Source organism: Typha angustifolia, chromosome 11 (assembly GCF_048772165.1).
Source record: "Typha angustifolia cultivar Huaian chromosome 11, ASM4877216v1, whole genome shotgun sequence".
Taxonomy (NCBI): Eukaryota; Viridiplantae; Streptophyta; class Magnoliopsida; order Poales; family Typhaceae; genus Typha; species Typha angustifolia.
Window position 1 is genome coordinate 5,753,092 of NC_133249.1, and position 21,537 is coordinate 5,774,628.

Genomic DNA, 21,537 nt, shown 5'->3' on the forward strand with positions numbered 1-21,537 from the left:
GCCCGGTCAGGTAAGTTGGTGCTAGCCTAAGCATGCTCGGGGTTGGGCTGGTCAATTCCAGCCTGAGCACACCAAGTTAGGCTGATTAGTACTAGCCCAAGTGTGCGCCCGAGGCGAGCTGGGTATGGCCCAGCCTGCCAACCCTACGTTTATTTGTTGGTTGCTATTTTTGTGAGAATTTCTCTCCCCTTATCTTTTCCTCATTTTTATTTATTCTCTCTTTCACTATTTTTTTTCGTTAAGACTGCGTTGAACTAGTAATTTTGCTATAAAGCCCCCTAAGACCAACACTCGCCTCAAATAAGGCCACGATTAAAGTAGAATCACTTTCATTAAGAAATTGTAATAATCTAGGAAAGTAGACCGTCGATCTTTGCTATCGTTTGATGTGATGTGTTAGAATCTAAATAGTTATCTATGACATGATAGCTTGAATGTCATAATGATGCAAACTTGTTTTAACATGCTGCATAGCATAATTATTGTTAATTTGATCTTTATACATTAATATGCTTAGACATAATAGCACACGCTATTTTATTTTGTTTACCCGTGTAGTATAATATCATGCCACTAGACGTGCATTGCTATAAAAGTAGTGATCTCTACGTCTTGATAGTACCAGACATCATCCCAACTAGGGTTAGGAGCAAGGGATGTATATTATTATATAGTAGTGTCCACGTCTAAAGTCTTAGTGTGTAGATCTCAAATAATGCAACTGTTTCGCCGAAAAATGGACAAATTATTGTCGATTAATGAGAATTAAACCCTTCAGGGCATTTAAGTTGAAAAGCAAAGGATATGATTACGTAGATTATGCTATTGACTTCACTAGACGATTCTATTACTAAAATCTACCTTCTCTTGGGAATATTTATTTTCGTTGAGTATGATTGGTGGTCGATAGGCTGCACACTACAAGAATAGGGTGGATAGGGTTAGTCGGAGTCAGGACAGTCTTTGCTAACTGAATACACGCATAATTCATTTTACTATTATGATGATCAGTTATATACATACTCATGCATTCTCCATATTGGGTGTATTATTATTCATGTTCCTTACGTAGTGATATTGTTGTTTCCTCTTAAGCGTAAGACTTGATCTGGTGGAAGGTTTGGTAAGCCATATGCCTTTTTCTGCTTTTGTTTTATTTTTAGATCTCTTCATTTTCAATGGTATGTTATTACGCAACTAATCTCCACGTCACGCTCTCGAGTGGGTTATAACTCTACTTGAGATTATCAACTATACTAATGATTTTTCTCATCTTCCCCCTTTCGCCTTTCCCTTTCTCTCCTTTTTATCTTTTCTTTTCTCTTACCCCAATTTTTTTTTTCTTTCCTCTTCTCTTCTTCTCTCCCATCATCATACATTTATCTCTTTTTTTGCTGCTTTCTATCACCCATTTCCTCTTATCTCTAATATTCTCTATAGGTACATACTTCCTCCATTTCCAACCTTTGAGGCCACCCTCTTCAACCTCCTTTTTGTCGCTCGTCGTCCACTTTGATATCGACATTGGCCTCTTCGTGCTTGATCCCCACTCGATGAGGGCTCTCAAATTATGTCGCAATAGTCAACATCTTGCTCCGGCAATTCAACTATTTATCTCAATTTTAGATTTCACAACCTTCACCTTAGACAATGCTATCATCTCTCACCTCTAAAATGGTGTGTTACTCTCTCTCAAATGTAGAAGTAGAAGACTTGAGAAAAACTTATGAATGGAATAAACCAATTCAATTAGAATGAAAGGCATCTTGTCACGAAATGATGCATAAAAAAGATACACATATTACAACTGGTTAAATAAGATTAACTATTTCATTTGAAGAGACACATCAAGTAAAAAATAAATTTTGGATTTGACTTCCACATGAACCGAGCCAAGTTTGATGCGTGCATGTGCATGAGTTGATTTACATAGATTTATTTATCTATAAAATAGGTACTCATTTTAAGACCCAAAGCTCATGAATAGTTTGACATTTGTATATTATACAAATACTTTTTAAATAACATACTAAACTTACTTCTCTTTATTTTTTGTTATATATAGCCACTTAAAAGCTAATTTTTATTTATTTCACTTTATGAATTTGAATAAGTGAATGTATAACATTAAAGTATTTTTTGAGCACTTTTAATACCACCATCAATCCATCATTAATAATGTGTGGTCGTGCTTAAATTTAGCTTAAAATTTATAAAATATTAATATTCAAATACATAATTTTTCCTATAACTTTGGTTTCCACGGCTGTTGTCATCTTTTTTTTTCTATGCTTGAGTGTTTGTAATTAGTATTGTATTTGATACTACATTTTTTTGTTGGTTAGTCTTAGCTAAATGTAAGACTTATTTTAAAAGCTGAAGCCCTATCCCCTTTCTCCATTCCTCAAACTATAACAGATGGCTAAGTTTAACCGGTCTATACACTTTCTCTCTCAAAAAAAAATTAAAAATTAAAAATTAAAAAAAAAAAAACTCTACAACTTGGGATTGCTAGATTGAGCAGTGGAGCACTTGCAAACTAATGAGTGAAGGAATGGCAATCAAAATTATTAGCTAGTAGAGTAGGTAGTTGGAATTGTAGTGGACCCTAGAAGACCTTGTTGATCTCAATGTGTGAAAGAGAGGATGGCAAATGACATGGACTCCAGCCGAAAAGGAATTTGTGAAGTACAAGTTGGAAGAGGCTTCACATTTTGTTTTTGAGGATAAGGAATAGATGCTTGGTTGAATGGTTGTGGATAATTTAGGCAAGCATGGGACCCCCCATGACATGTGTAGGATAATAAATTAAGTTCTTTCCATATCAATACAAAGTTTGTATGATTGGCTTAAGACTTTTGGTCATCCCAAGTATGACGCCAAATGCTGTGACCATTTCAAATTTAAACGATTTATTGACTCAAACAAGTATTCTCTCATGTTAATTTAAATTGAAATATTCTGTCAAAACCAAACTTGATTTTCTAAAAAAAATACTCCCATCTTATGTTATTTTGAGAGAGAGAGAGAGAGAGATTAAGGATATTTTCGAAAAAATCTAATGAATATTCTTTCGCTGATACACTTTCATTAGTCAAGATTAATTTAGGGTTCTTTCTGGGAATCAATTTGCGTGATAATTATGAAGAGTTGTCAAATTAGTAAATTTGAAGGCACTTTTATTTGAATTTATTGACCGCGGCTGTATGTTTTGGTTGCAGGTATCACGCTTATTAGCTTGAAGAAACTCAGATTAAATAAGAAAAATCTCATTACTAAGGAGCAAAAGCTAGACAATCCAAGCTATTATTTTTATTATTGCCTACTTGCTCATAGGAGGGGAAGTAAAGATTCTACACTTGCACACTAAGAAGATATATCGACACTAGGCTCTATAGTCTAGTGATTGAATTCTATTAGCTAATGACAAATATCATATTGTTGATTCTCCTACAAATGTGATTAGTTCCCAATTTGCTTCAAGCACTTGTTCTTGCTTATATTAACAAATCTCATTGTTGCTATTTTGCCGAGGTTGGGAAAATTTTGAAACTAATCCTTCATTTTACTTTATGTGGTGATTGCAATTGCCCAAGTTTTCTGATCAGATTACATAGAACTACTACAATGGTGCATCCAAACAAACTTAACATTTTATCCAAATACCTTTGATGATTTTTGCCTTGCATAGTTAGTTGACTTTTCTGATACTTCCTTTCTGATGAAAAATTTTGCCAGGAGTTACTGGAATATGCCTATCATTTCAGTTGATCCACTTTGTAATTGCTCATTTTGTTCACAACCAAAAAAAGAAAAAAGTTTCACATCAGACATTTTGGCACGCTAAATGTGAGGTTTAGGGCAAACAACAATTCGTGCAAGTATAAAATTTAGTAAGAAACATGGTATAATTAAAAATGTTCATAAATTTGTGTACAGAGAAAAATTTCACGATTCCTTCTACTGATCAAAATCAATTAGTAAAGAACCTGATACCAGCTGCAATATCGGTTTTCGAATTGCTTATAAATTTGCATGTCTTATATGTATCTATGAGAAGCTTTAGCCAACTTCATGGACCTGCTAATTTGAGCTCGTTGAGGCAGTTTCCGCTGTTAATGCAATCTCCGACGGCAATCTTCCATTTAATAGCAAAACTTTTAGAAATTAAACAGTTCATTTTATTCTAAAAGACTCGCTTTCCTCTTCAGTATTGTGGACTCTGGTCAGACATCTGTCAAGTAGAGCAAATCTTCTCATGGCTCAGACGGTGGAACAGATGGACACCTCAAACTCTTCTGCCTTTCGCTCCACTGAATTCAAGATTTAATGGCAATGAACATTTAGGAAATAAGAATTAGTACTTCTTCAGCAAGGACAACAAATAATGCAGCCATCTGTTGCTTCAACTCACAAAGTCCGTGATCTGTACCTGTCAATCAGCAGTTGTATATTAGCAATCAACTAATACCAACCTTTCTTCTAACAAATGTATAATAACGCAACTTTAAACGTTATTATGTATCATTCCAGTGCATGAAAGGTGGGAAATATGAAAATCAGCTCCTTGAAACAAGTAATCGAACATATATGATTATCATACTACAAATAAGTCAAACTCATCAACAAGCAAACTCTCCCACCATTGATTTCTCCAAAAAATCTATTATAAGGATACCTTGTGAGAGCAGGCACACACATCTTTCAAGATCCTTAAGTTTACTGAAATACTAAAAATCATTTAAGTGTACAACGTAAGAATACAATTTACTAGCTGTTCCTGTGTCTGGTTCATGTAGAACCTATGGACAGGGATGCATGTGAGTTAGTTCTTCCAGTATTCATTCTTAAAGATAATTATGAAAGATATTGCATACTTTCTTTCTTTCTATTGCCCCAATTTAGAAAAAGTAAATACTCTCTAGTATTTATCTGGTAGATAAGATAATTTTCAAGGTGTATTATTCACTTAGACAGCATAGATCTTGATTGAAATCAAAGTATAGGTAGATCAATTTCAGCTACAGTGATAATAAATAAATAGGTACCATCAAGGAAACCTCGAGAGAAAGTCAAGACAGGTTATGAAGATAACTTTTTCTCTAGGAGATGTAGGTCAATTCAATAAAATCTCACATTTTTTGGTAGTATACTCACTCATACATCTTAGGACTTCATCAAGAATTGCCTTGATCAGATATTTGATTCACTTTCCTTCAATTAGCTTATCAAGTACAGAAATTTAAAGTAAGGCATGGTTAGAGAAATAAAGAGGTCAATTATTACTTGCAATTAATTTTTCTGACAACTGTTGGTGAGCACAGAAGCTTTAAGCTAATTACACATGGAAGAAAAGGTCCTGCAATCAGTACAGTAATCATTCTGAAGTAGTTTAGGCCCTTCAATAATACTCAGCTCAACTTTGTGAACTTATCAAAGATCATCATGTCCAAAGAGTCATTCTAGGAACTTGAAAAACATAGGACACTTACCCTAAACTTAGTTCATCAGAAACAATGTTCCACAAAATAAGGTGAAGCTAACTTTCTGGCACTAGGACATAAAAATTTCAGTAAGCTATTAGTTAGTATCTTCCATTCATTGGATCACATTCCTTAGGAACCAAGTTTACGGTAGGCATCCTATGTGTTTCAGTGTTGAATGAGAAGAAACTAACTTTCCAGTTGGCAGGCAATAGGACATAAACTTTTAGTAAGCTATTATTTAGTATCTCCCAGTCATTGCTATTTCATCTTTTGGTCCATGCTTCTTCCTCAGGATGCATCAACATAGATGAAACTTGACATTACTAGGAACCAAGAGTGAACATTTAGATGATGACTACGAGATGAATTAAAATGCCAATCGTCAGCTTGTTTGGATGAACATTTTCATCTCTCTCAACAGGATAATTAATGTAGGGCATCTAGAGGAAGAAAAAAGAAAGTGTAAAGCATCATTGTACACCATAATCTCTGGAAAAAGAGGAGATGCACATTTTCAGATTTGTATTATTATGACATCAACCTCTAATATTATATTTGATTTAATTTAATGATACCCGATTCTTTCTTGGAGATCAGAAAGCTCTACAAAAAAACTAAAAAAACTTTTAGCATATATGCATATGTAAGAACAAAAAAAATTACATCATTCCATAGTGAACTGGACATAATAGACATGGAAAGCCTTTTACAAGTTGGCATCAAGAAGTGAATAAAAAACATGTCAAAGATGAACTGTTTCTTGTTTCAAACCAGACTACGAATGTCCTCAAAGTCAATAATGGTACAGTGAGAAATAATTTGCGAAATGATGTGCATAACTGCATATGATGGTAATGACCAAGCAATTAGTCCCAACAACTTGTTATTAGCTATACGGATGCTTCTTTACCATTCCCCTTCCTTTATATAAGGATCTATATCAGATAAATTGTTATCATGCTGTCTTAGTGTTCAACTTAACTGATATCGCTCCTCCAACTATTGCATGACATGGTCTCTTTTGGATATATCTAAATTATCTTAGTTGATAGACATAGTATTTCTACTGCAGCTAATGTTTAATATAATCATTCTATTATTACATAATTCCTACTAACCCCACTGATATGCCTTAGCAGCCTCATCTTCATGAGACAGTTGTTTTAGTTATTGTTCTCTAGATCTGATATTTCAGTCCATAAAGTATTATTAGTCTTATAGCAGTCCTTTAAAATTTTCTGTTCAGCCTAAGAGACATAAAATCATAAAAGGGCACACTATATACACCTCCATTTCAGCCAAATTGCTTTAGTTCTGCCTCAATGAAAACATAATTCAGGTTTTTGTTTGTTATGTATCTGAAATATAAGGGCACTTAACTAGAACAATGATTTCGACATTTGTGAACCTTCTTAATTAGCACAAGTATCCAATATCTAACAGAGGCACTGGACTTCTGTAAGAACACCCTCGAAGAATAAAGAGAAACTCATAAAAAAGAAAATCCTTGTGCAAGTTAATGAGATTATAATTTCAAAAACTTATGCACCTAAAAGGAATTGGAAAATTTAACACTATAAGGGATGCAATAAATCACAATAGATGAAATAAAGGGTGCAAAACTACTCTCTATGTTGACAGAAATATAGAACAACCTTCTAGGTGTTTCTTCCCTCTGGTCATTTTCAGCATATCTTTTGTTTTAAATTGAATGTAACAAAGAAAGCAATGCAGTCTCAGCTTCTGCCAGAGGCTGTCCGGCATATAGGTGTAGCTTTCCTTTTGGTACAACGATTACCTTAAATTCACTTGACTCCACAGCCTTCTTGAGTTCCTGCAAAATGCACATCATCCACATCTATAGCAACAAATAAAAAATCCAAATGGAAAAGAAACTTTTGCATGGCAACCCACTAGAAACTTCTCGTTTGCCATAACCGATTCTACAAGAAACTAAAGAACCTGACAAAGAAAGTAAACAGAAAGGGTGACAATAGCCTAGCATCAAATACTTGATGACTCACTACGTGATGCAGAAAGGTTGCAATTAAAAAAGGGTTATACTACTAAATGTTCCTTTTTTTAATTTAAATTTCATATGGCCAAGATCTCTAATGCTTTGCTCCACTGATGGCTGCTTCGATAAGATCATAAGATAGAAAGATATTTGCTCGGAGATGAAAATGTGACGCACAACAATAAAAAATTAATCTTACTTGAATTGTCAAAGGGACAATATCAGCACTGACATCCCCCAATTCCTCAAAATATGACTCAAGTAAATAACAGAAGTTTGTTGCATCACCACGATCTTGGAAGGTAATAGTATAGGATGATGAATCCTCATCTTCTGGAGATGAATTCATGTTTAAGGAATATAGTCCTCTCCGGCCAGTACGATCCATACCTCGATGTATAAAAATACCCTGTCATTTATCACATCCGAAGATGAATATCCAGAAAATTAAGGAACATACAAACAAACAAAGTATCAGATACAAGAATTCAGTGAGGAAGCATTTATTAAGTAGACATTATCAATGAAGAGACAAACTTTGTATAATAAGCTAACCTAAAGAGATAGAATGCACATCTTATGAAATGAAAATTACTTACCAGCACATATGGAAGTTTCAACCACCATGGCTTATATCCAGTCATGATATTGTTGTCTACTCGATTTCCATTTGTATTTTGTCTAATTTGTTTTGCTTCTGGTGAACCTTCTCTTGGCGTGTAGTCAATATTACCTTCTCTTATGAAATGGTTGGAATGATTTTCACAAGGCGGCGACCTTCCATCAATAGCATCCACATGGCTATGAACTTTCCCTTCAGTACTGACAGAAGCACTGTGATCACTTTTATTTTCTCCAATTTCTTGTTGACTTGGTGAAGCTGTAAAATACTCCAAATCGGCAATCTCTCTGGTCATCTCAGCGTGAGGAGGTCTTGGTTCTCTTTTCTTATTTCGTTCAACAGGACTTTGATAACTGATCTGTTGATAACCACCTAAAATGAATAAATAAATATCTTATATGATAATCAACTGTATCATTAATGACAACTTTCCTAGTATCATGCAGTTTATCTAGATAGTAAATCAACTGATCAAGCACAGGCACAATTGGGAGGAAAAATACTGTAACAAAATATAATAAACTTGGTAGACAGTAGGAAAAGAAAATATATAACTAGCAGCACAAATCATATTGCAATATAAGGAAATCAAGCATCCAACGGTGGCATTTCTTCAAACATAGAAATATACAGCCAAAAGCAGGGATGCTTGTTAGTTATTACACATATATTATGCAAAAAGTTGAGATTAAGAGAAAAGATATAGATATTTTATATACAGTTACACATCATAGTGTACAAAAGAGAAAACATAACTCATCAGCGAGTGAACTGAATGAAATATCAACTCCAGTATAACCCTGATGCATAAGAGAGTTTTGAAAAGAGAGTATAAATCTCCTCACAACTAATTCTTGCCATTTCTAGACATCAGTTAGGCGATTTGAACTGGATTTCTGTGCTTCATCCCTCGTACTCTTTCTTCTTCCAGTTTCAGACTTTCAAAGATTTATGATCTCTCATTTTAGATACTATAGGTTGTTAGTATGGAAGAGTATTAAATCACTTAAGACAACATGCTGTACAGAGAAGGTATACTACTACTCCAACCTTTTGGTGGTTCTAGAAATTCTTACAGTCCCCCAGCTTTCACATTTGCAGAGTCGAGATTTTCTCTCTCGTTAGTAGTAGAATGTAGATACTAGTATAACCATATATCCATATAAGAACAATATTCTTTACTATATAATGGATTTGTTGTGACATCAAGTGACTTTGTAAGTGGTATTCCTAAACTAACTTCAGTGACTAGAAGTTGGACAAACACTTGTCTTCTTATTGAAACTACAAAACATACAATAACCATAAATCAGCTTAAAACCATGAAATAGAATCATGAGACTAAACCATAGAGAAATTTTAAAAACAATGAGTTAATACCAAAGAAAGCTCTCAATTAAATACCATAAAATAGACTACCTATGCAAAATAATGCACTATTGGTCAAACACTACAAAGTCAAAGAAACCTGCAATCAATTGAATCAACAGAGCAGAGCCAGAATATTGATAAAAAGGAAGCACAATTTTCATACCATTTGCAGCATCACCATTAGGCTTTGACTTACCAAACCCCTTTGCAACATTTCTAGTCTTTGCATTGGAGCTAAATACTCTAATTTTTTTCTTGGAAATTGAATCATTTCCACTCTTCTGTCTATCCACACTTTTAGAATTACTATTAGAAGAAGAAGCACTCCCATCCAAAACTACTTGTCTAACATTCTTCCTCGGCCTCCCTATCCCCTGACCTACTGCTTGCTTAGCTCCATACTTATTAGCAGCAAGATCATCCCTTTCCTTCTCCCTGACCTCCTTCGCCATTGCTCTGATCGTCCCCACCATCTTCTCCAACTCCAGCACCTCTTTCTCCTCCACCTCCACCTCCGCCTCCTTCTTCTCGACTCTTTTCTCCACCGTTCCCTCCTCTAAAATCTCGCTCCTCCGGCCGAGGAACCAAACGGCGACTACGGTTTGCACCGCGAGAAGTGCGGCAAAGCGCAACGCGAGGTCGAGCACCGGACCGGGGAACAATCTCTCGGAGGCAACGGGAAATGGGTCGACTCCATCTCCCTCTTTCAACGCTTCTCCGACTGCTTCCACCTCCTCGAGGACCAGGACTCGGGTAACGGAGGACTCCTCGAGGTGGGTTGGGGGAGAGGGGAGATGGGTCTCTTGGGGGAGAGAAGATGGGTTCGGGGGATTGGCTATCTGGGTATTGGGGAGCTTGGTGCGCAGGTGGTTGCGGCGCTTGGTTCGGGGTTTGAGGAAGGGAAAGGCCGAGGCATGGAGGACACTTCCTCTTCCTCTTTGTGTTGTTCGTCGGAAGGGGGGAGAAGAGAGGGGAGAGAGGGAGAAGAGGGGACGGAGATTGGAAGATAAGGAGACCATGATGGCTTCACCATGGCATTGAAGGAGATAGATCGTGAAGTGGGGTGAGGGACTCTTCCGCTTCCGCTCTTTTATTAGCCATGGATGGAGAGAGCGAGAGAGGGGTTTGTAATCCATGGATAAACCCAGAGGGTGTTCTAGGGTGGCATTCGGTTCGTGTCCGATCCGAGTCGGATGATTTCAAAGTCAACGTGTACGCGAGAAGCTTTGGGTTAAGTATTAAGAACAATCTCCATCGCAATTCAAGAAAGTATGGGTTGGACTCTAATTTTAAAGAAAAATTATTTGATATCTTAGTATTTTAATTTAATTCGATTAATGGTTCAATCGTACGGTTAGTTTGAAAGACCAATTCAATAGCGCGACGATTTAAAACAAATATCGACGATATTTGATTTGAAGCAATTATTCGTCACCCTTATAACCTGTTTAATAGACAGGTTTAATAAATTAAATTTAAACAGGTTGATCGAGTTATTTAGGTTTAGATGAGTTAGTAAGATTATAAATGGATTAAATTAAGTAGTGAACAAATAATTCAATTATACTCAAATTATTAGATCATATAAATTTTAATGTGTTGAGTAATAAATAAGGATATGATAAGTTTACTAATTAATCATGTTAGACGAGTAAATTCGTTTATAACCTAACTCAATTATATATTATATCTAACAAAAAATTGTCACACTGAAGAGTTATAACATTACTTATCATAAGTGACTAGTATGTTCAACCTATGCCATATTATTAGGAATGATAGATTGCAAATGGACAGTTAGGTTAAAATATAGGGAGCCAAAATTTCATAATATGCCTCTCATATAATCATTTTTTTAGTCAAAATTTGAACTTTTTTTATTGTTGCATGCTTTACATATTAGGTACTTTTGGATTTAGTTTTTTTAAAACTATTGCATGCTTTTCATATTGAGTGTTTTAATTAAGGAATGTTCCGAGGAGTTTAATGAATTGAAATGAGAATTTAAGAAATTTAAATCTAATATAGGTGGGCAAATTACTTATGGACGAGCTAAGTTTCATTGGACGGGCCATTATATATGAGCTCTAATAGATGGGCTGAATGCAGGCCTGATTATTTTAGAGTTTTCGGTAGATATATACTTGGGCAAAACTTCTCTCCTTAGTAACTGCTACAACGATTTGCATGATGAGATGTTAACTATGCGTCTACTAATTGAAGAAGCCCACCTTAAGGCGTCTGCATGCAACGTCTGGGTGTTCAGTGATAGCCAAGTGCTGTTAACCTGCTCAACAAACAAGGAGATCAGTTGATCCTCTAGGAATTGGCTCCGCTAATTAATGAATGTCTCGGATGAACGAAGGAGTTCCCATCAATTTAAATATGCTATACAAGTAGAAAAAAAAAAAACTTTGTGGCCCATAGTTTAGCTAGGTTTGCCCTAGCAAATCGGATTAGCAAGGTGTGGTTGAACCCACCTTGTGACTTCTATTGTAACCTTTCATCGTCTGAATGAATAGATCTTTAGATCTTTATCAAAAAAAAAAAAAAAAAGATGGGTCGAATGCTATGGGTTCCGAGCGTGTTGGGTTTGGACGAGGCTTGATTTGAGATAATCCAGTAGACTTTGGATTGGGCAAAATTAAGCTCAAAATGAACCCGAATTGGACTTTGGTTATAGAGTTGGACATTGAAGCACTCTTAGAGAAGATCTTAAATTTGCTTCATTGATGGGGATTGATTGAACATAGGTGGCCCCTTCACTATCTCTCGTTTATAGAAAGATAAGGGTACAAGAGAGAGTGAGAACAAGAACCCTAATAAATAAATAAGAATTAAAATTTATTTTCTTGTGGTTTGATTTGATTTTAATTTATCTCTATGTACGGTCTACATCAACCTAAAATAATTAGATTTTTTATCCAAATTCAGTGGTGCAAATGTTAGAGTCAGTGTGGGTCAACGTTTATTGACGCTAACATTTTCCGTAAGTTGCTAAATAATCAAACTATTCGTATCATCCTCAAATTATACTAACTTTTTAGGTAATTAAGTTTTTTTCTCATATTTTTAGTAAGGCTAATAATTACAAACCAACGAAGAATACATGGGAGTAAAATATTTAACCTTAAACTATAAGAAGTTAAATTAAAATCGATAAACACTACTATATAAATTTTTTATGATCTAACCAATATTTTATATTATTAATTGGTTAATTTTGGGGCCGGTTCTCCTGATTCTATATGTGTATAATTTAGACTTATTTGCGACATGTTTTGAGAAATAAGTAGTACAGTTATTCAGGCCAGTGTTTTGTTGAGTTAATAATTAGCTCAGTGACCTCATTGCATGATCCACAATAAGAAATAACTAGTTAAATAGAGTTGTTTTTAGTGCAACTTGATTCCTATCCTCTTATTTAAACTCATGAAAGAAGGGGAAAAGATAATTAAAAAAAAAGGACCATTTAAAAGATTCCAAATAGTGTGGCAGATTAAATAAGCTACTGAGCTCTGCAAAGTTCACAAGGAAAGCCACACAATTATCAAGTATATTATTACTTAACTGTGGACAGGTTGACTTAAATAAGGCTACTTAATTTTTTTTTAATGTATACATAGATCATAGCAACAGCTACTCCACATGTAACCCAGAATCCAGTAGAACTTTATTCCATGATAAAATTATAAAAATAAATCAAATATTTAAACATTTATATTTACTAAATTGCTCTTATGTCACTCCTAATATAATTTTTTAGATTAGATAGCAGTAGTTTTGAAATATATTGAATCTTATGGGATACAGTATTGAGATGAGATCTAAGTATTTTTGGAGTTTTGATTTGATCATACTTTGTTAGAAATTTGTGCTTTTGTTTGTCTACCAAGATGTTATGAAAGTTTAATTTGGTTAGATAATTAACTTAATATGGTGATTAATTTATATTATATTTGTCTATCAAAAATTGGGCTTATTTATTAAATGATCTTAATACTATTAGTAAAAAAGCCAAAATTTACAGTAAATTGGAATCTAATAATAAATATTCATGTAATACGGTGTGCATGAGAATAAAAGCCAAACTTAGCCTAGGAAATGCTAAAGACATAGGGTGTAACTAGGGGTGAAAATGGATCCGATATAGATCGGATAGTGCTCAATCTATATCCGGATCCGTATTTTTAATTCGGATACTGATATTGGACGGATAGCAAAATTTAAAATCATATCCTAACTAAACGGATACGGATAATTTTCGGATAAAGGATCGGATTTTAAATGGATATTGATTGAATTTAAAATAATTATAATATTTTATTTAAATATAATTAACACAAAATTATTAAGAGTTTTACAACAAATAATTTTTTTGTATGTCAAATATATAAAAATTAGAGAAATTAATCTCTATAAATAATATATAACGTATTATTGGTAATAATATTAATATTTACTATTTAAATAAGCAAACTAAAAACTGTAAATCATTTTAAAAAATATGTGGGTAAACGGATATCCGATATCCGTATTCGAATCCGAAAAATATATCCGACCCATATCCGAATCCGTATCCGAATTTTTTTCAAAAATTTTATCTGTATCCGAAATCGAATAGCAATTTTTTATCCGAATCCGATCCGAGTCGGATCAGATAGCGGGTCGGGCACTCCTACCCGTTTTCACCCATAGGTGGTGTAACTTATAAATTACTTATTAAAAAATAAAGGGTGTGAAAGGTAAATTTCCCTCGCTCGTTTACTCTGCCATGCTGAAAATCCATCTCATTGGTCATCTCTGAAGTGATCTTATACTTGAACACACGAAGCATAGATTTTATATACACAACTGCCGTCATATAATAGTATTTAGTTTCTATAAAAAGTTCCGAGTTCCAACTACACACACAAAGGTTGTTGCCTTCCATTATATATATTAATTTATTTATACAATTTCAAGGTGGTGTCTTTGGGTCGCTTTGACTCTTGCTCAACTTATAGCAGAAACCCTAATCACGCTCCATCTTTTATTATCTTACCTTATCTTCGCTCTCTTTCTCACATCCCTTATCTTTGTCTCTCGTCATTCATGGTAGGTCCTTGGAGGTCTTCGTTCTCACTGGTAGTAGTGGGAATCTAATAGAAGAAGATAACAGCAAGGAGAGGCAACCAAAAAGATCCCATCTTGGTCCACCTCTCGCCACTGTTTGCCATGTGGCTTTGCCCCGGAGTATAAAGGCGGTGCATTTATCGATGCCCATGGCCTCCTCGGCCTCATTCGTCATACGCGCCCCGCTGTCCTCCCAGGACGAGGACGACTCGCTTCTCTTTTCCGACAGGAGCGAGGGCGAGAGCTACGAGTCCGCGTCCGCGTCGGACGGGGAAATGGGCGCGAGGCCGAAAGCCCAGATCACCGGACTCGACGAGGAGGAAGAGGAGGAGGATTTGGATGATGGAGATGGCTTCTCTGGGGTGGCCAGAGTTGCTTTGCGGGATCAAGTTTCGATCTTGGCGGATAAAGGCGAGGGTTTTGAAGGTGAGGGAAACGACCCATCATTGGGAAATCGGCTTTCAGGGTCTGTGGAGCGTGAAGGTGCGGTGGATAGCTCCAAAGGTGATTTTGGTCAGAGCTCGAAAGACGAGAATTTGCGTGTGGAAGAGGAGGATTTGATAAAGGATGAGGCTATTGCTGTTGCTGCTGGAGCCAATTATTCTTTGGGTGGTGAGGAAGATGACCCATCATTAAGAACTCAGGTTTCGGCGGCTGTGGATGGTGGAATTGGGGCGGAGAGCTCAAAAGACGATAATTTGGGTGTGGAAGAGGAGGATTTGATCAAGGATGAGGCTATTGCTGTTGCTGATGGAGTCGATGATTCTTTGGGTGGTGAGGGAGATGACCCATCATTACGCACTCAGGTTTTGGCAGATGTGGATGGTGGAATTGGGGTGGAGAGCTCAAAGGATGAGAATTTGGGAGTGGAAGAGGAGGATTTGATCAACGGTGAGGCTATTGCTGTTGCTGCTGGAGCCGATAATTCTTTGGGTGGTGAGGGAGATGACCCATCATTAGGAACACGGGTTTTGGTGGCTGTGGATAGTGGAATTGGGATGGAGAGCTCAAAAGATGATATGGCCGATGGCAAGAATCTGGAAGAGAAGTTGGAAGATGAGGCTTTGGGTTTTGATTTGGAGAATTTGATCACCGATCTCCCTTCTGAGGCTGCTGATTCTTTGAGTTTCAATGTTGGATCCGCAGAAGGAGACATGAAAGAAAGAAACTCTGATGATCAAGATGAGAACTTGGTTGGTGAATTGGAAGAAGGTGCTGCCCCTTATGCTGATGATAGAGTAGACTCAAACTCGAATCTTGAATCTGTAAGTGCCTCTGTTTCTGGTATTGATGGAAGATCTTCTACTCTTTCTATGTATTCTGTTAAGGATGTGGGTGCTGCGGAGAAGCTTGGTACTGAGACTAGTCTAGGAGCTATTAATGGCTCTGGGAAGTCTGAGAATTTCAAGGAAAGTTATGGACTTGAACTTGATTCTGTGAATAGTCGGAATCGGGAAACTAGTGGTGATATAACAAGAATTTATTCTGCTGAAAGATTTGGTGAGTCCAAGCCTGACATCATCGCAGATGGTGGTGATATGGTTTCAGTCCTTGAGGTTGTGTCCTCGCCTAACCTAAGTGAAGCAGAAGTGGAGCTTGTGGGGAGGTCAGATTTGTCTAATGATAGATGTGATTATGAGAAAACTGCTGAATGCCAGGAGACCGGTTCTCTTTCGGACGACAAAGTAGAAAATGTTGGTGATGGTGCTTTTGTAGCTGCTGTTGATGGAGACATTGAGCTGAATGGAGAAAGCTCTATACCAGTGGAGCAGCACATGGAGGAGTCGGAGGAAGGCTCTCCCAGCACAAGCATTCATTCAGGTATGGATAGCTCAAGAGAGTGCTCACAAAATGTAGATGGTCAGATTGTTTCTGATTCAGATGAAGAGGTGGATGACTATGAGGAGGGTGACGCTAAGGAAGTGTTCGATTCTGCTGCCTTGGCTGCACTTCTGAAGGCAGTAACTGGTTCTTCACCTGATGGGAGTGTCATTGTGACTTCTGAAGATAGTTCAAGGATCTTTTCCGTTGACAGTGCTGGTTTGGGCTCAGCTCCACAGTTAAGGCCAACTCCTCCCATCCCAGCCCGGCCAAATTATTTTGCCCCATCTGAACCTGAAATTGAAGTGAACGATGAGGAGAAGAAGTTACATGAGAAGGTTGAGCAGATAAGGGTCAAGTTCCTGCGGCTTATTCACAGGTTGGGCCGTTCTCCTGAAGACACAGTTGCCATGCAAGTACTTCACCGGCTAAGCCTTGCTGAAGGTATTCGACGTGGGAGGCAAACCAATCATGCCTTCAGCCTTGCGGAGGCCAGAAAGAAGGCTGTGGAGCTTGAGGGAAGGGGAAAAGAGGATTTGGACTTTAGCTGTAACATATTAGTTCTTGGAGCGACTGGAGTAGGCAAGAGTGCAACAATAAATTCTATCTTTGGTGAAGAAAAATCTCAAACCAATGCTTTCGGACCAGCAACTGCTTCTGTGAGAGAGATTGTTGGGACTGTAGATGGTGTTAAGATTCGCATTATCGATACTCCAGGCCTTAAATCCTCTGGAATGGACCAAGCATTGAATAGGAAGATACTGTTATCTGTAAAGAAGTATACCAAGAGATGTCCTCCAGATATTGTTTTGTATGTGGACCGCATGGATACCCATACTCGAGATTTTAATGATTTGCCTCTATTAAGATCCATTACTAGTACTTTGGGCTCATCGATATGGTTCAAGACCATCATTGCTCTCACACATGCTGCTGCTCCTCCTCCTTATGGGCCCAGTGGTTCTCAACTAAGTTATGATATGTTTGTAGCTAAAAGGTCTCATCTTGTTCAGCAGGCGCTTCGACAAGCAGCTGGGGATATGCGTCTGATGAATCCTGTGGGTCTTGTTGAGAATCATTCCTCATGTAGGATGAACGCGGAGGGGGAAAGGGTGCTGCCCAATGGCGTAAATTGGCGACCTCAGATGCTGTTGTTGTGCTACTCTTCAAAGATGCTATCTGAAGCTGATTCCCTTATAAAACTTCAAGATCCTTCTCCTGGAAAGCCCTATGGATTTCGTTTCCGTTCTCCACCGCTTCCTTCCTTGTTATCTTCTCTCTTGCAGTCTAAAGCACACCCGAAGCTTTCCACTGAACAAGATGGTGCAAATGGAGACTCTGATATTGATCTGGATGACTTAGATGCTGATCAAGAGGATGAAGAAGATGAGTATGATCAGCTTCCACCGTTTAAACCACTGAAGAAAACTCATATTGCCAAGCTTTCTAAGGAGCAAAGGAGAGCCTACTTTGATGAGTATGATTACCGTGTCAAGCTTCTTCAGAAGAAACAATGGAAGGAGGAGCTTCGAAGATTAAAGGAAATCAAGAAGAGAGGGAAAGGTAACCAGGATGGTTTTACATCCAGTGAGCTGCCTGAAGATTTTGATCAAGAGAATGCTCCTTCAGCTGTTCCAGTTCCATTGCCAGATATGGTATTGCCTCCTTCATTTGACTGTGATTGTCCCACATATCGATATCGGTTTCTGGAGCCAACCTCACAACTTCTGGCTCGGCCTGTTATGGATAGATATGGATGGGATCATGATTGTGGATACGACGGCGTTAGCCTTGAAGAAAGCCTTGCTGTCGCTGGCAGGTTTCCTGCTGTGGTATCAGTTCAAGTCACTAAGGACAAGAAGGAATTCAGCATCCACTTGGATTCATCAATCTCAGCCAAGCATGGGGAAAATGGCTCCACACTTGCTGGTTTTGATGTACAACCCATTGGGCAGCAGCTAGCTTACGTATTTCGAGGTGAGACCAAATTCAAGAACTTCAAGAAGAATAAAACCACTGGTGGTATTTCTGTGACCTTCTTAGGGGACACTGTGGCTACTGGAATGAAGATTGAAGACCAGCTTTCCGTTGGGAAGAGGGTGGCACTGGTTGCAAGTACTGGTGCTGTCCGAGCACAGCGTGATACTGCATTTGGAGCCAACTTGGAGGCGCGCCTTCATGAGAAGAATTATCCAATTGGTGAAGTCCTTTCGACACTGGGATTATCTTTAATGAGGTGGCGTAGTGACTTGGCTTTTGGGGCAAATTTGCAGTCTCAGCTCTCTGTTGGGAGGAGTGCAAAGATGGCAGTTCATATTGGATTGAATAATAAACAGAGTGGACAAATCACTGTTAGGACAAGCACTTCTGAACAACTTCAGATTGCACTAGTGGGTATCCTTCCAATTGTTATGTCGATATTCAATAGCATTCGATCTGGTGGGTCTTTTTCTTGTTAATTAGATCATGAGAGTAAAAGCTACTCGAGGCTCTTAAGGTCGACAATCTGTCATCAGTCATGTCTTTGTTCACATGCTGTTCTGATTACAGATTAAGGTTCCTGCAGTTGTTGCAGTTATTTTTGGTCATCATTTGATCTGAAGAGAGCTATGCATAACTGCATATGAGTCGGCATCAGGGCAGCATTACTGTTGTTAAAAATTGATTCATATATTATGTGGATGCTATCTTTTCTCACTTCCATGGCGGCTAACGCCTTGTATGCTAGTAGCACATCTGGATACTGATTACAGTGGCCTGTAATTGATCATTTAACTTGAATCAGTTCGAGGTGTGATACCTTTTGACTAATATTTTACTCTCTTCTCTTTCAAACAGCATCCATCTCTCATAGTTGCTTTGTGATTGTTAAAGTGCTTAATGGAACAAAATGTGGATCATTTGGAAACTCTCATCTTGTTGCCTCTTTTATTAGAATTAAATTGACTGGGGAAAGTTTTTATTGCTAGTTGTTTTATCCTCTTCAAATGGATTATTAATAGGAGTGTTCTTCATTATCTACTGCCTTTTAGGAGCGACTTGAGCTATGCGAGACGTTACATAGAAACGACTTGAATCTGCGTCTCAATCTTTATCATTTTTATGTCACCAGTTCGAAAGGTTTTGGTTTGATGCAGTTTGAGTGATGGAAGTAATTTGACTTTAATTTTCTTTTTCCCAGAAGTAATTTTATTGTTGTCTTTGATTTAATTACACTGCAATCATTGTCTTGACTTCTAAATTTAATTGCGATGATGCTCTTTTGAAGTTGGTTTTGGCTTTGGCCTTTGGAGATGGTTGTTGTCAATGCTTCAGATTTTGCTCATATGATTAGGAGCAATTTATCAATCCCCTTTGATGAGAAAAACTCCAGTAATTGTGAGGTCTTGAGAGGATAGGGATCTACACAATTTATCTAAGGTTCATAGGAACAGTCTTTTTATTTATTTATTTATTTATTTATTATTATTATTTTGAGAACGTAGGGGAAGAATCCATATATTATTTGTACTCATACGTTAACTTTGCATATTATAGCTGTTTATGTATACGATAAGACACTCAAATTTCTCATTATACCCAAAATAGTGAGAAAAAAAAAGAAAAAAAAATATGAAAAAATAACGTCTTTGTTAAGATTAATTAATTAAAAAAAATACTAGGGGAAATTATATTTCGGCATCATTTTACTTATTTTATAGTTATATTCAAACTAAAACTGCTATTTTTTTCATCATATTTGATTTATTTGTAGATTAAATTTGACGATATTTATTAGAGACAAAGTTATTGATAATTGAATAAACTATTTAATGCATCTAAAATAATACCAATCAAATTTCAGATGATAAGATATAATAAAAATATAAATATATTCAATATATTTATCATTTAAAATTTAATTTATATTATTTTAAATATATTGAAAATTTTACTTAATCATATATAATTTTTTATATAATAAATATCTTTAAATTTAAAAATGTAATATATTTAGTTTGAACCTATCATAAAAGAGTAAAATAACACCGATAAAACTATAGAGGAGTGAAGTGAATTTAGATTTAGATCTAACCACGGGGTAAAATATAGTTCACCCTAAGTACTTATATTTGCCTCCATACCATGTTGGCATTCTTTAGAATCAAAGAGTAATCTTTTATACGTTTTTAAGTTTGATCACAAGCATCCAAAACGTTACAAGTTGGATACCAAAAAGACAATAATATCCTTATCAACAACCAGCTGGCCACAGTTGGTTACCGCGTGAAGAGATTACTCACCAAAATTTGAAACACAAATAAGTTTATAATCTTTTAAAAAATAAACACTTATTCTAACCTGAAAAAAGAAAAGAAAAAAATAAAGTTTGAAGGAATATAATTCATTTAAAATCCACTTTTATCTCAAGCATATATACAAAACTACATCTGATATAAAATATTGAAAGAATATTCTCAGTCAAGAAAAGTGAAATCTTCTTCCTGTTCCAATTTTGAAAATTTAAAAAAAAAAAAACCCAACAATTTATATTTCATTGGCAAAGGTGAATCCTTGCATATAAAACTATCTTCATATCACAACACTTCCTTTAGAATTGCTACTAAATTTTATGAGCAGAAATTGCAACTTAGAAGAGCTACTCATCTGAGTAATTTAAATGGGAAGGAATGCTAACATGATTAGAAGTGATCAAATGCCACATATTTCATCAGTCCTAACTTTAGGTATGGTGTAAAATCTATAGCCCTCACAGTCTTCCCAACCATTCATTAAATTCTTCCTAACTGCAGAAGAGATTTTTCTACTAGATACCATCAAGATACAGGACCATCTGACAACATTTGTGTGGCCACCAATGGCCTAGGTAAGAGGAAGAGAGAGATACCTAGTCAATCTTTATGTAGGAAAGTACCCACTTCAAACTTTTAACATTTACCAATTTGAAACACAAACATAAGCATACACTCTCTCAATTTTACCTCCCATGTCACCACCAATGCCTTACTCCAGTATCCAGTAGAAAAGCATTGGTGCTATAAGATGGCACAAGATGCTTTAGTATTAGTTAAGAAAAAGAAAATAAAAAAGAGAACTTTAGCACC

The 21,537-nt window shown here is 36.4% G+C and overlaps 2 protein-coding genes across 2 annotated transcripts; one reads left to right on the top strand and one right to left on the bottom strand.

Moving 5' to 3' along the window:
- Nucleotides 1-3,851: 3,851 nt before the first annotated feature.
- Nucleotides 3,852-10,628, bottom strand: LOC140770716 (uncharacterized). The gene is made up of 5 exons (XM_073111976.1): nt 9,660-10,628; nt 8,103-8,497; nt 7,703-7,912; nt 7,142-7,320; nt 3,852-4,432 (listed from the first exon to the last, which is right to left on the bottom strand). Exons 1-4 carry the CDS (start codon nt 10,513-10,515, stop codon nt 7,189-7,191), a joined length of 1,593 nt encoding a protein of 530 aa, XP_072968077.1. The 5' UTR covers nt 10,516-10,628; the 3' UTR covers nt 3,852-4,432; nt 7,142-7,188.
- Nucleotides 10,629-14,488: 3,860 nt separating this feature from the next.
- LOC140769610 (translocase of chloroplast 101, chloroplastic-like) lies at nt 14,489-19,243 on the top strand. The gene has a single exon (XM_073110374.1). The coding sequence runs from the start codon at nt 14,755-14,757 to the stop codon at nt 18,889-18,891; it is 4,137 nt and encodes a 1,378-aa protein (XP_072966475.1). The 5' UTR covers nt 14,489-14,754; the 3' UTR covers nt 18,892-19,243.
- The last annotated feature ends 2,294 nt before the right edge of the window (nt 19,244-21,537 follow it).

Coding starts and splice junctions, on each gene's coding strand:
- LOC140769610 (XM_073110374.1), top strand. CDS start 14,755: ATGCCCATGGCCTCCTCGGCCTCATTCGTCATACGCGCCCCGCTGTCC.
- LOC140770716 (XM_073111976.1), bottom strand. CDS start 10,515: ATGGTCTCCTTATCTTCCAATCTCCGTCCCCTCTTCTCCCTCTCTCCC. Junction 8,498..9,659: donor TAATGGTGATGCTGCAAATG/GTATGAAAATTG, acceptor TATTCATTTTAG/GTGGTTATCAACAGATCAGT. Junction 7,321..7,702: donor TTGTCCCTTTGACAATTCAA/GTAAGATTAATT, acceptor TGCATTTTGCAG/GAACTCAAGAAGGCTGTGGA.